The sequence below is a fragment of the Psittacula echo genome (genome assembly GCF_963264785.1).
Source record: "Psittacula echo genome assembly, chromosome: 4".
Taxonomy (NCBI): domain Eukaryota; kingdom Metazoa; phylum Chordata; class Aves; order Psittaciformes; family Psittacidae; genus Psittacula; species Psittacula echo.
This window is the reverse complement of record NC_137738.1, coordinates 11,612,262-11,626,673: the sequence shown is the minus strand read 5'-3', so window position 1 is coordinate 11,626,673 and position 14,412 is coordinate 11,612,262. Positions and strand designations below refer to the sequence as shown.

Genomic DNA, 14,412 nt, shown 5'->3' with positions numbered 1-14,412 from the left:
GTGACAATGGTGCCCACATCATATTAACATTAATGGTGCCCAATAAATGGTGCCCACATCATATTAAGAGTAATTCATTTATCATTTTAATTGTTGCGGATGTTGTTTTTCTCTCTTCACCTACATAAATCGAATTCTTTTCTTTATATCTTCCAATTCACTAACCTTAAGAACAATCTTAAATTTCAATCACAATGTCCTTATGTTTGTTTTTTTTTTATAACATCTCTGCCACCCCTGACAAACCATCACCCTAAAAGAGGTCAGAACTATTCTAACTTCTGAGCAAGAAAACAATAAATATTGTTCCAACAATAAAAACTCTTCCAGTGCAGAACTCTGGGACTTGTTCATCACAGCATTCTGCCCACAGGATGAAGAGCCAGGTTGAACAATTTTATTTTAGTCTTGACATTTGAGATGCTGGTTCCAGAACAGTATTTTTCTCCTAAATGTCTACATAGTTCTTGGTTTTATGAGATTACACGAGATGAAAAGCAACACAGGAACACAAATGCAAAACCAATCTAAAGAAAACTGAAGAGTTCCTTCAACCTTATGCTAAGGCTATGATCTAGATCAAGAGAGCTATTTTACAACCCTCAACAGAAGATGCCAAATTCTATTCCAAGGAACTACCCAAAACGATGGGAGTGTTTAATCAGTCTGGATTGCCAGTGCCTCACACAAGAATAAAATAAGCATGGCAAAGAGGTATCATCCTCGTGAGCTAAATAGGTCAGGCATTTTTGGAAAGATTTTTCAACCAAGAGTACAACAGATCTGCAAAACTTGCAGTGTTCAAGGAACTCAAAGGAGTACAAATGACCACATCACATCTCAGCAACATGGGCCACTGCTAAGAAGTGAGACTACCCTCTGACCCTTCTTCCAGCTTTCTACAGAATACTGAGCTGCATTCAAAGTTCAGCTCCTTATTTTTAATACCTACAGCCAGCATACTAAAGATTGACAAGAGTTTTCACACAAATGTTATGCCTACTGACTTTGATTCTTCAGCATATGTGATCTTCTAAGTTACGAGTAAGGCTTGTTTCTGTGAGAAGATGAGCATTCCTGAGGAAGAGCTGAAAACTGTGACATAAACCTCTGCAGGAGGCTAAAGGCCATCACAAAGCTCTAGTCCTCTTATGTCCCCTAGCATGAACACATAGCAACATGCGTGTACTTGTATCTGCATCAACCCTAGCAAAATAAATACCTTCTCTTTGTTTGTCTACAGGGAGAAGGTGACACAACAAGCTACATACGACAGGTATTAGTCACACTGCTTAATGCACTACTGGATGCTGCTCTGGTGTTTTGACTGCGTGCAGAGCAGGCAAGCGCAATAGTTTTCAAACATAATGTTTCCCTTCCAATAAACAAAGAGTTCACAAAGATAATGATTTGAATGAAAACCAGATGATAGCTGGCAAGCTGTGTGCAATTGCTGTAGAAGGCGGCACCACCAGGAGAGTATGGGAGGAAGATCTACCTAGCAATTGAGACAGTATTTCATGTACTCTCCAGGGTGTAGTATAAAGAGCACATGGCATTACAGATGTAAACAAGGCTCTGGGTGCATTATAACTGATGGCAAAGCCAAACCAAAAACCACATGATTTGGAAAGGTAGAGGAAGCTGTGAATAGTCAAGAAAAGCTTGAATGTGATACAACGGGGAAAGAAACAACAATGGAGTATTTCAAAAAGAGAGAGGGAAATGGTCAACCCAACCACCAGACACATGCCCTTGGAGGCTGTGGGCTCATCACTTTTCATTCCTGTAACCCAAGCTTGTTCTTAATGTAAGGTCTCCTGTGGGACCCCTCAGAATACTAAAAGACATTTCACTGACATTCCTTTATTTATATTAAAATCTGCCCCCCAGAAGGCACAATGATGGAAGCGCATTATGACATCTTCCCTTCCTTTCCTTTACACATCACTTCTCAGCCATAATTAGAAGTGAGGTATTTCATAAGATAAAACAAATGGTTAATCAGAATTAGCGATTCCTAAGTTCAAGGTTGTAGACACGGTGCAAACATTTCACACAGCACTTGCATTACAAAAAAGAAAGAAGATGACCTTCAGACATCTTCAATAAAGTCAGCAATGTAATTTGATCATTCATTTACAAAGCATGTTTTCAGCTCATATTCAAACTGCGCAGATGGCTTGGGAAGGACATAGTTTAACATACAGAAATTATGAAAATAAATCTCAGCCAAATTTTTTAATCCTTAAATTTGACTCACTCAAAGGTATTTTACCAATCCTGAAGTTGTCTTTTTATTGCTTCTTACCATTTCTGCTGCAGAACCAGCATTCTTGCTTTTCCAAATCGGTGTTTTCTGCAGAGAATTATACTTTTCATTCCAAGAACTGGATAAACTTCCCTCTGTTGTGAAGAAATCATGTCTTTAATATAAATATATGTATGTTTTAACATAACCACTATCCAAAAGCTAGTATAGCATCATCAACTATCAATATCTTTTTGTTACTTGCAACATCTTTGGATTCAACTACAAACGGATTTTAGATTTCAGTGTTTTTATGAAACCATTCTGAACACTAACTGAAACGGATTTTAAGTACAAGGACAAACATGAACAAAACATTTTGTTCCTTCTGACAGCATTTCAAGATTTCTCGAAGCCTCCTTTGCTGGAATCACTTACTTCCACTGCCAGGTTGACACGCATCTATAGACAGCCATATAGCATCTGCAACTGAAACCTGGAGAGGGTAAAGCTCTACAAGACCTGATCTTCTTCTGGTTCTAAAAACGATTAAGTAGGTGCACACCAACAAGTAAATCAAATTTTACTGAAATAAACCTATACTAGTTACATATTCAACACACCTGTTGTCTCCTTTGTGTAACAGGAGTCTTGTAATAGATAAAGAAACTTGTTGGGCAGTATAAAGAAAGTGTTGGGCAGATTCTAAGTCTTCAAAATTTGTATGAATGTTCATATAGACAACTTCAAATAAAAAGATATAAGAAACAGATTTTTGATTTAGCCCATAGCTTCCTGACAGAAAACAAAACTGAAATTCCTTCCTACTGTAAATTCTGTCACATGTACAGGTGTCATTAAGAACCCTCCCATCTCATCCTCAACACAGGAAAGATTACCTCAATCTTCTCATCAAACCTGATGCCTAGGCAGTACTTATGAAGAAAAAACACATTTCAGGAATTTCATTCAGAAAAGCAGTGTCTAAATACACCACAACATATGTAGTTTCAACTACCAAGAATTATTAGCTTATAAAACAACTACACACAATAAAATCAATCACATTTCAAAAAAACCCCAAACCTTCCTCAGTGTTAGTTTCTTGAACTTTTTGAAGCAAGAAACTAAATACACGTTGAAGTCAGACTGGGTACAATTAAACAGCACATTCATTTCTTACCTTTCAGGCTCACAAGTGCTTTTGCTGAAGAACCTGCAATGTATCAAAAAGTCCACATAAATCATAAGTTATTTCAAACCATACAACCTATGCAGAGTCTACCCATTCTTAGTTTATTCTTAGGCAGAAAGTGGAATTTAACATGGAATCTTTCAGAGCAGAATGAGTGAACCCAGCGTTCCCTCCATGGCACTAAATACAGCATTATATGCTTATTACCCAGTGAATCTTGAAAGCATATTCATGTTTTGTGGGTTCTCCCCTCCCCCTTTAGTTTCACATCTACAAAACAGCTTCAAATGCTGAGCACTTTTGTTTAACACAGCAAATTGGGGAAAGTACGTGTCATTTGGAATGGAGAGGCCGAAGCAGGGCCATCAGGATCATCAAATGGATGAGATACTGGCTTTTCAGCATGGATCACTATTCTGAAAGATCTCAGGCACTTCTGAACATACAATCATTTTCCTCTATCAATCAAGAACAATCCATTCAGTCAAGGGTGAGTATGTCAACAGTGGAAAACAAAACAACTCAGCAAGAGGCAACAAAGCTTTATGGGGGAGTGTGTCAGTCTCATAGCTGAAGTGCCTGAGATCCTTTGTTAACCAGCAAACTCAGATGCTTCACCTGTGAAATGATGGCGGGTCAGCACAGCACGGCATTAGTTAACTGGCATCAGACACAACAGGTAGAGAAGTGATGGTCAGCACAATGTTACTGCACTACCCACTAGCTTTATAAGATCACCACTCCCAAACAGCATTAGTTGCCAAGGAGTTTTCCACATGGGATAGTTAATCTTCAACAGATGCATGCTAGAATAAGGCTACTCATTTGTTTTCATTTAACCTGCAACTAAAGTAATGTAACCGGAAAAAGGCATTTTTATTTAGGAATACAAGTGTCCAAATAAGGAATTCCTGATCTAGGCAAGTTCAAAGTTAAACTAAACTATTTTAACATAACAAGACGCAGAAAATTATTAACACCAACAGTTCTGTAGCTTAACACCTCAGAATATATGTAGGATATAAAAATGACAGTCTAAATATCTATAAGCTTAATTTTACCTTGGAGGCAACAATGATACATGGGGTTTCTTGTCAAACTCTTCTATACTGATTTTAGGGGCTACATACATCAGCACCAAACTTCAAGGAATATGGTACATCTCCCTACTTTTTCCATTTAGCATATACTACCAGGGCCATAAACCCAGAAACCAGGATGATCTTCTAAGCAATAATGTGTTACAATAAAAAATAATCAATATTTAATACAGATTTTAGAAACTATATAAAACTATATAAACTATATTTCAGAAACTATAAAAATCGCAAAAGTGATTCAGGATAGATTAAGTTTATTAAAACTATCCAAAATTTTAGTTTAAATATTTATTAATTTATAGTGTCCCAGCCTCACATTAAATGCCAGTAATTTTGTACACAACTGTTCTGAATAACTAATGTATAATCATAGGCAGTCTTTTTAACCAGCATTTCAATTACAGAGATTAAAGTAGAATATACACTTGAATGTACATAATATATGCTTGAATGTAAATACCTATTATGACAATGACACAGACTTATTTCTACAAACATCAAACACCAAAAACAAATGGGTGGAAAGGAAGAAATAAGGCCTATGCATCACTTAAGGTATTACAACCAAAAATCTATTTCCAGCTCCTCCAGGTTCAGAGGATCATGGAGGTGACTTTCTTAATACTGACAGTAAAAAGAACCTCAACCTAGGGAGGAAGTACATCCAGCAGTGGCTCAGGAATTAGCAGAACTCCTTTCAGTAGCCTACACTATCATACTATTCAAATACAAACTGTATGATTGGCTTAGTCTTGCCTTTAGCATCCTACTGAGTATTGCTTTGTGTATGTTAGGGAATTCATTACTTGAACACAGTATTCACACTTGACTACTTTTGAAAAATTAGGGAAGTTTTCAGAACTGGAACTAAAGACATGCCTTACTGTGATAAAGGCAAGACACTTCAATCTTGTTCTTCCCAGAGAAGGTCAAGATCTGCATTGATCACAAGCATCTACACAGGAAGATAATTCAGACAGTAAAATAGCTTTGCAGCCTTTCTTTATAAGGAAAGGTGTAACTAGATCTATTTGTTAGAAAATGGCATTAGGTAAGTTCAGGCTAGCAATGAATGCAAAGTTTAACAGATCTGATGTAACTATACCAAGAAATGTCATGTTGAACTCCCTACTATTAAAAAAATCTTTAAACCAAGCTTACATTGATTTTTAAAGAGAAAACCATAGGTAAAAAGGAAGCATGGAATTGATGCACAGAAATTCCAAACAGAACAGATGCTTAATGAAGAATATAACATGATTATAATGGCCTTTTCTGGCCTAAAAAATACCTGTAAAATATTTGCACCACAGATGTTCAGTAAAAATAACTGTGTGCTAGATTCTGAGGCATTTAATAGTACGGTAGCAGGAAGCTCATTAGTAACTAAGAGTCAGGAATAAGTGTATTTATGTGTTTTATAATACTTGCAAGAAGAGATATTCATGAAGTCCATGTAAAACTGGATTAAAAAAATATTAAAACTAAATCAATATTAAAATAACCTTAAATGCACTGAGTTTAGCATGATGAGGATCCCGACGCTTTCATGCTAGAAACCAGATGAGCTCCAGCAGCTGCAAGCCTGGTGATGGACAGCTCCCCTCGCCCTGAACCACAGCTCTCCTTGCTTCGGCCACCAGGAATCCTTCCCATAGCCTCTGCCTTCTTCTCCCAGCACAAGGGAGCACGTATAGAGATTTGCCATGAAGAGAACCTAAACACCCTCCTCTAACTGCTCTGCAAGAGTATGGAACACTTAAAAGGAACACTGGGAGACTGCCCTCCAAAAAGTATTTGTGATGTGGAAATAGGCTTTGAAGCATGGGAAAAGAAGTACAAAAGCTTTTCTCCTTTTCAATAATTAAAGTTGAGTTCAAGTTTAAAATCAAGCAACTACTTACTGCCTCCCCTCATATGAAAACATCATAACTGAACAGAAGAGGTGAAGCATGACTACAATTCAAGACAGGCAGTTATGAATGCCCTGATGTGTATTTTCAGTACAGACATGAAGCAAAGCAGTTTCAATACAGCTTCTCAACAGCTGATCTTAAAATTTAAACAGGAACACACACAAGCACATTATATTTGTAAAAGTGTTTTCAGATTCTTTCATAATGAATTCCTAACAGTTGATTTTTGAAAATAAAGGTTACAAGTAACCACAGGGATGTTCCATGGCTACTGATTTTACTAACGTGTGGGCACAAAGGGGCATATTTCAATCACTACAGAAAATTCTAGGATCCAGATCAGCAATTATACAATGTAAAACCTTTTCTCTTCAGATCATTACACTATTTTTCCTCAATTCTGCACAAATGAGCAGTTATTTTAACACTGGTTGCATGACTACCTGAAAAACCTATGTAATTAAACTACACTGCCAGCACTACAACTGGTGTGATGGGAAACTCATGGAGAAGGAAAACCATGAGCCTTTATTATAGATTGAGTCATTAACCCTCTGAGAGATCACTCATCTACACAAGCTCAGCACAAGTTGTTTCAGCAGAGGAAGCATCTCAAACAACTGGCCACTAAGAGGAAATTATTTAGGAAATCAGGGGTTGTACTGATAGGACAAGGGATAATACGCTCAAACTTGAACAGGAGAAGTTCAGATTGGATATAAGGAAGAAGTTTTTTACTGAGTACAGTGAGGCACTGGAACAGGCTGCTCAGAGAAGTGGTAAATGCTCCATCCCCAGCAGTGTTCAAGGCCAGGCTGGACAGACTCTTGGGCGACATGGTCTAGTGTGAGGTGTCCTGCCCACGGCAAAGGGCTGGAACTAGATGATCTTAAGGTCCTTTCCAACCCAAGCCGTTCTATAAAAAGCATGTATCAGGGATAAAAGTGGCTGTGGGGAGCTTTTAAACTCCCCCAAAACCTGGGGCTTGTTGAAGAGGTAAATGCATAAATAAACGAATAATAATTTATTGCTTCAAGAAGGAATCAGTATTTCCCTCGTGTTATGAGCCCATTAATAAACTGACGTGTATTTTGTCAGCTTAGAGAAGGCTCTGAGGAGACCTTACAGTCTTCCAATTCCTTAAGGTACCTACAAGAAAGCTGGAGAGGGACTTTTTACAAGGGCATATAGTGACAGGACAAGGAGGAATGGCTTTAAATTGACAGAGGGGAGATTTAGACCAGATATTAGGAAAAAAATCTTCCCTGTGAGGGTGCTGAGACACTGGCACAGGGTGCCCAGAGAAGCTGTGGCTGCCCCATCCCCGGCAGTGTTCAAGGCCAGGTTGAACAGGGCTTAGAGCAATTTGGCCTAGTGTGAGATGTCCTGCCCGTGGCAGAGGGCTGGAACTAGATGAGCTTTAAGGTCCCTTCCAACCCAAACCATTCTGTGATTCTGTTTCCAAATCCTTATTACCTATTGGATGGAAGTCAGTTTTCCAGCCATGTGAGTCCTTTTACAGGACTTGTGCAGACAGTGACCACAATACCAAAGCCCTTTTTTTGCAACACCGCATTCTCATGATGGACAGTATACTGATACCATAGGAACACACAATTTTAACGGTATGAAGCACGAATGATTCCAAAATTATTGGGTGTGAGTACTATTTAGCAGCCACAAAACTGACCTTGAGCCTTCTCCCAAATGCTGTAACCTGATGTAGTTCTCAGATACCTCAAACGTCCGGAGCACAGTGGTGCTAGGCTCATGACCCCTAAGGAATGGATAACGAAAGTGGCAAGAGATATGCCACATCCCTCCTCCAGCTGCCCAGGAAAGCATCAGAGCTGAGTAGCTGGCTGTGCAGGGGATGCGGACTGTGAACCACAGCATGAGGTTGTGCTAAGGGTAAAGACAACGGCTCCATCTCTGGCAGTGTTCAAGGCCAGGATGGACAGAGCCTTGGGGCACATGGCTTAGTGGGAGGTGTCCCTGCCCATGGCAGGGTTTTGGAACTGGGTGATCTTGGTCCTTTCCAAACCAAACCATTCTATGGTTCTATGATTTCTACACAAAGTGCCACCCTTCTGCTGCAACCCCTATCCACGGGATAAAAGACCATGCAGAAAGATCCTTGTCCCCCTTCTTATGCCTGTCCTAACACACAAGCCCCTATAAACACCACTGGCGATATCTACCAGTGTACAGTATTTGGCAATATACTGTTTTCAGTACCTGTACTGTAAAAGATACCTATCACTACTTCAGTCTGGCTTCCTTCTTCGATTCACCTGCCTCTTGGTGTTCGCCTACATAAAACACAGTAACACCGCACTCTGCAGTAGCTCAGTGGTTTATGTTTACTCCTGCCATCAGCCCCATGCTGATGATCATTTAGTAAGGTAAGCATGCTTTCACTTCCATCACAAGTGGCATCTCACTCTCACTGTTACAGAGCTGATTCCAGGTGTCCTCCTCATTCAGACTCGCTTGTGCAAAAGAAAGCACCAGGACACAGCTTTGTTGTGCTGTTGTCCACAGAGCTCTGTCACTACCAGAACTAGGGCGGTCCTCTAGTCACATTTGTACACAATTTCTGTTTTACCAAAATCTCACCTTGGCTCTACTGCATATACTTTATAACCAAGTAACCCACAAATCAGATTGTTATGACTAGTAGCAAGAGACAGGGCAGCATTATGTACTCTTCAATACACTCAACTGTTTTCCTCTTCTGAGACAAATAGCTGTCTAGTTTTCAGCAGGAAAACTCCACTGCAAAATTACCAGGAGGTGAGAAGGGGGAAAAATGCATTGACTAGAACTAGTCACTCATCAGGCACTAACCCAAAAGTCTGCAGAAACAAATTCTGGCTCTAAAATATAAATCACATTATTAGTATTGGAAGTACTTCTGCAACTGAGACCTTTCATGTTCTGGAATTTGTCAGCTAGGGGATTTGCACAGAATTGGTCTTTCTTCACAGTGCTTTGCTCCATCCCGGGTTACTGTATCACACTCCCCTGGTAGCACTAGTAATAAGAAGCCTCAACTACAAGAACCACACGTAAACTTACACACTGGCACCTCCATTTATTATGTTGTCGGTGTGAGCTCTCTTATCCATTTCAAAAAGACAGAGCATCAGCTCTAGAGAAGAATGGAATAATAGTAACTTTAGCAGATAACATAAGCATACATTATGAGACCCAATCGTGCATTACATTCTTCTCCCTCCTGGGTTAAAGAATATTCACCGCCTAGCTGCAATACAGAAATTGCCACAGGGCAAATAGGTGTTATCAGAATACTCTGGGAGAAATTCCAACTCATCAGGTTTCCATTTTGAAAATGAAACTGCATAGCTCCTACCATACTGCAGAATCCCAGTTTTCTTGTCACCAAGTATGCTGCATTTACCTATAATTCTTCTTATATGAAAACTCAGTTATGGTCTCGCACCTCACTACAAGCTATGCTGGAGAAAATTCCCAGGGACGATACATAAATCTGAAAGTCTGTTAGCCATTAACTATTCTAACTTTTTTAGAATCTTATTTTTACCCTACAATGGAAGATGCCAAACCCAATTTTGCAATGCTTACTTATTGTCCCGTATAAATTAAGTTGCAGACTGAAAGCTGCATGAAGTCAGCGTTAAATCAGTCAGGATTAAGTTTACATCTAAATACAGGCCTGCAAATGAAAGAACTACATGGGCTATAGTTACAGTTCACCAAAATGGGAACAAATAGGAATGGAAGCACAAGGCAAACTCTTTTTGAAACTTTCACATTTTTAGCTTTTTTAGTTCACCAACTCTACAGAAAATATGAAGCTCCCTATTTGATGAAGAACCAAAATATCCCCTGCTTGCACCAAACTGCAGTAAATACAAACCTTAGAGGTAAAGTCAGCACAGGAGAAGCCTGTTACCTTCACAAACACATACACTGTGCGTCTGCTTCACCCGCCTAGCAGATATCGTAACACTGACCCTGCTGGAAAGGGTCTGCACTACAGCACAATCCTAAGTGAAACTGAGTCACATGCTCTGTTCTAGTACCTGTTACAGGTGAAGCAACAGACCTGTCACATCTTCCTGATGCCACTGTAAGCAATATAAAGGTGGCAGAGATGAAAAGTGGGGTTTTTTTCATCCTTTACATTCTTGACACACAATGGTGCCCACCTTGGAAGATGGGTAAGGAAAAACAGTAACTTAAACACTGACCATTCTAGTGCAGAAGTAAAGTTGATTCAACAACCAAGAAAACACAGCTCATTATTAATTATCATTGTTTCAGTTGGTCCATGACTTGTATTAATCAGACTGTAATACAGTACAGCATACATGTATGGCTGTATCAAATTGAGAGTGTCGGTTCTATCCTTAATTTATGAAGATCCTTCATAAATCTGTTAACATGATGACACCAGCCACATACACATATCATAACCGATTCTTCTCCTGACAGTTGTTGTAGTTGTAACAAAGACCCCCACAAAGTAGTCAGGAGGAAGACTTCACCTCCAAGTCACCTCTCTCTGAGAATGTTCTGATATAGAAATAGTTGGCATGTTCATTAATTTGCATAGTGATGCACAAAACAGTGTCACTAAAAAGGCAAGTCTACCCTGTTGTGTGCACATGCATTGAAACTATTAAATACCTTACTCTTAGCTTGGCATGTATCTACAGTTGCTAAGAAGTCATATCAAGATAGCATGTAGAGACATTTTACACTGAATAATTTCCTCTTCTATAATGCTCAAGAACCTTGTCACAAATCCATATATACAGCAACATGTGTCCCTTTCATCTATACCTAAGTTTTGACCCACTCCTCACGTGCACTGAAAATGACATTCCCACAAACCCTATGTATATGTATAGGTCTGTATGTACACAAGCACGAGTGCAACAAGGAGGCATGTATTTTCATACTGTCTTCCTACACAGCCAGTTTTCACCTACTGACACACACAACACAGGGTCTTTGAGCTCTTCCCTCTGCATTTATTTATCAGTGCCCCCTAGATGCAATGCACACACGCCCTAACCCCCTCCCCGTCCTTCAGGGGTGCTCACCCTGTACACGGCACACACCATAAACACATAAGCCCTCCTTCTCCATCCGCAGATCAGAAGGGACAGGAGCACCAGGCCACTCGGCCCTCCCCTGGGCACGACGCTCCATGCCCCGCACTGCCCTCACCCCTCACCGGGCCAGGCTATCAGGTGCGCCCCGCCCGGCCCCGCGCCGCCGGCCCGCACCCCGCCCGCACGGCTGGTGACACCCGGCCAGCACCGCCGCCTCACCCGGGCGGGGCGGGGGGCCCAGCCCCAGCACCCCCGAGGGCAATGGGGGTCGCACCCTGGGGAAGGAGCTACCCGCCCGCTGCCTTCCCCGCGCCACCGGCTGGGCCGAGGCCTCACCCGGGAGGGGCGGCAGCGGCGGGGCGACGCCGGCGAGAGGGGGAAGCCGGGCCGGCCCGGTTGCCAGGGAGGAGGCTCGGGCTCCGGCCCCGCACAGCGCCCACGGCGAGGAAGGGAGAGAGGCGGGCAGGCGGCGGGGCGCGGCGCGAGCGTCCCGCCGGGAGAGGGGGAAGGCGAAGGAGGGGAGCGCGGGTGCGGCGGCGCCGGTGGCGGGTGTCGTCGTCGGGGGCACCGGCCGGTACTCACTCTCGTCAGGCAGCTGATCGAGCTCCGCCATCTTGAACGAGCCGCGCCGCTTTTTCAAAGGCTGCCTGGCGCGGTGCATTCTGGGGGAGGAGACGGGGCCTTGCGCGAGGCGGCGCTGCCGCCCGGGGGACAGGGCGCGTGCGCGGCGGCGGGCGCTGGGGGAGCCCCGCGGCTGAAGGGAAGGGAAGGAAGGGGCGGCGGGAGGAGCCATCGGCCCCCCCCCAACCCCACCCTGCACCGGACCGATCCGCTGCGGGAGCGGGGACAGCGCCTGGGACACGAAGTGTACATTGCCCCCTCCGGGCCTCCTGGGTGCCGGCGAGCGGGTGGCTGGCGGCTCGGCGGCGAGAGGCTGTCACTTGGTCCAGAGGGTCACCGCTAACTTAAAGGCTTTAAACAATCCCTGTGTTATATCGATCTTCTTTCCTTAAGTAATGTTTTTATTTTCTAAACTGTGCCCGTTTTCCGTATCTCTGCTTTTCTTTGCTGTCTGATGGCTAACCGCAGTGACTGCAAAGGTGAGACTTCAGAAGTAGATTCACAAGAATGAAAAACCAGCGTGATCGACCCTGCCCCTTGTAGGCACGGTCCATAGCACCGTCGCCCGAGAGCCGGCTGAAACAGTTGAGGTGAAGGCCTGAAGGTCAAGGTCTCACTTGTTCTCACCCAGCGCAGAGCCAACCAACCCCTGGCAGTGGGTAGTTGCGGCCTCACACGCTCCCTGTCCGGGTCTGCCCTCTAATGCAGTCCCCAGCCACGACCGCTGAGAGCTGTCTGGAGGCAGCAAAGATAGCTAGCTGCTTTGTGTCAGAAACCCTTAGGGCTCGGGTCTTTGTGTTCAGAGACCCTCAGCTCTCTACAACACAGTGAAGTTGTAAGCTTCTGCACCAAGAAATCTTAAGTGGGGAGGTATCACTGCAAACCACAATGCTTACGGACCAGACTTTGTGCTGGGCTTTGACAACAGTACCTACTGCTACTTACACCAAACAAAATGCCTTGTGTGTATATATATATATATATATATGAAAATGCAAATTGAAGTGCAAAATAACAGTATATATTAGTCAAGTCTAAATCTGTGTCACATATTGCCGACAGCACTGTGGTGTAATCCAAAATGGATGCTACGCCTGTTTGCGTGGCTTTAAAAGCATGCAGGTGAAAACAGTGATTCTGCAAAACACAGAAAATGTGGATCTGGGGACATGGAATAGAGTTTTTAATTTGTGTTCTTAATTTGGTAATGAACTCAATGACTGGGCACTCTGGCAGGTTGAGAGGGGCAGATATAGGTCATGTTGTTACGCAATTAAAATAAGAAAAAAACCATCAATGCTGCCCTTGTGCTTAGAGAGGGAAAAGTGAGTTTCTAAGAGAATAAACAAATGAGTAAAACCCTGTAGAAATGTCCCCAGGGCTTTTTACGTACACTGTAGAAGAATTGTTAGGGCTTGTGGCTTCTTGTTTTGGTAAAAAGACAAAGCATTCCCACCCCCTTTTTCAGGCCTTTTTTAAAGGCTGCTAAACCAGCCTTCCCTCCCCTTAGTCCCCAAAGGGCCCAAGACATTTCAGCGAGAGCTCTCCTTACTGCACAGCACGAAACAAAGCCACTACAGTTGAGACACACAGCAGCGTAGGCATAACACTAAACTAGTAAGAGCGAGCAATAGAATAGTGATCTGTGCTATTTCGAAGGCGAAATTCACACAACATTAATCCCTGTGCAGTTTTCCCCTTTAACAAATCGCCTCTGCCACCAACAAAGCCTGATATGGACCAGGCGTCCAGGCTCAGGTAGACAGTAATGTGTAACGACACCAGCAATTGCCTGTATTTCCTCAGACTCCTGTTGTTCTGAGGGTTGTATGTTAAAGCTCAGCTATGAGTGGTGACACTGAGACTTCCACAGCTGACAGAAGACACTGTTCATCAGCACAGATTTTACCGCTGAGCTTTGTAAACCTTGTCATCAGGTCTCCCTGTGCTGAAAGCAGCGGTTGCCCAGTGCCATCCTGATGCAAGAGCTTTCACCAAGGCAAAGGGTTGTCAGGGAAGAGAAACTTTTACAGCACAATCACATTTTGCAACAGTCCTTAAAGCCTAGATTTCAAGGAGGGAGAGGAAAAACAAACCCAAAAACCCACAGTGCCTTTCAGGTCTTCTTTGGACGTTGTGATAGAACTAGGAAACAGATTAAAGAGCCAAGAGAGACTTCCCAATACCTTCTGCTTAACATCTTAAAAACTACTGGGTCAGA

At 42.6% G+C, this 14,412-nt stretch overlaps 1 protein-coding gene across 4 annotated transcripts in view; it reads right to left on the bottom strand.

Moving 5' to 3' along the window:
- LIN9 (lin-9 DREAM MuvB core complex component) overlaps positions 1-12,231 on the bottom strand; it is a gene marked incomplete at its 5' end in the record, with an annotated part of 37,404 nt that extends 25,173 nt beyond the window's left edge. For 3 of the 4 annotated variants that reach the window (XM_080615327.1, XM_080615329.1, XM_080615330.1), the window contains 3 exons: positions 2,312-2,406; positions 3,435-3,467; positions 11,559-12,188. In XM_080615327.1, the coding sequence (XP_080471453.1) occupies positions 2,312-2,406; positions 3,435-3,467; positions 11,559-11,667 (237 nt within the window). Of the gene's footprint in view, positions 1-2,311; positions 2,407-3,434; positions 3,468-11,558 lie in introns of all 4 variants that reach the window. The other variant, XM_080615328.1, reaches the window with a different exon arrangement.
- Positions 12,232-14,412: the final 2,181 nt, after the last annotated feature.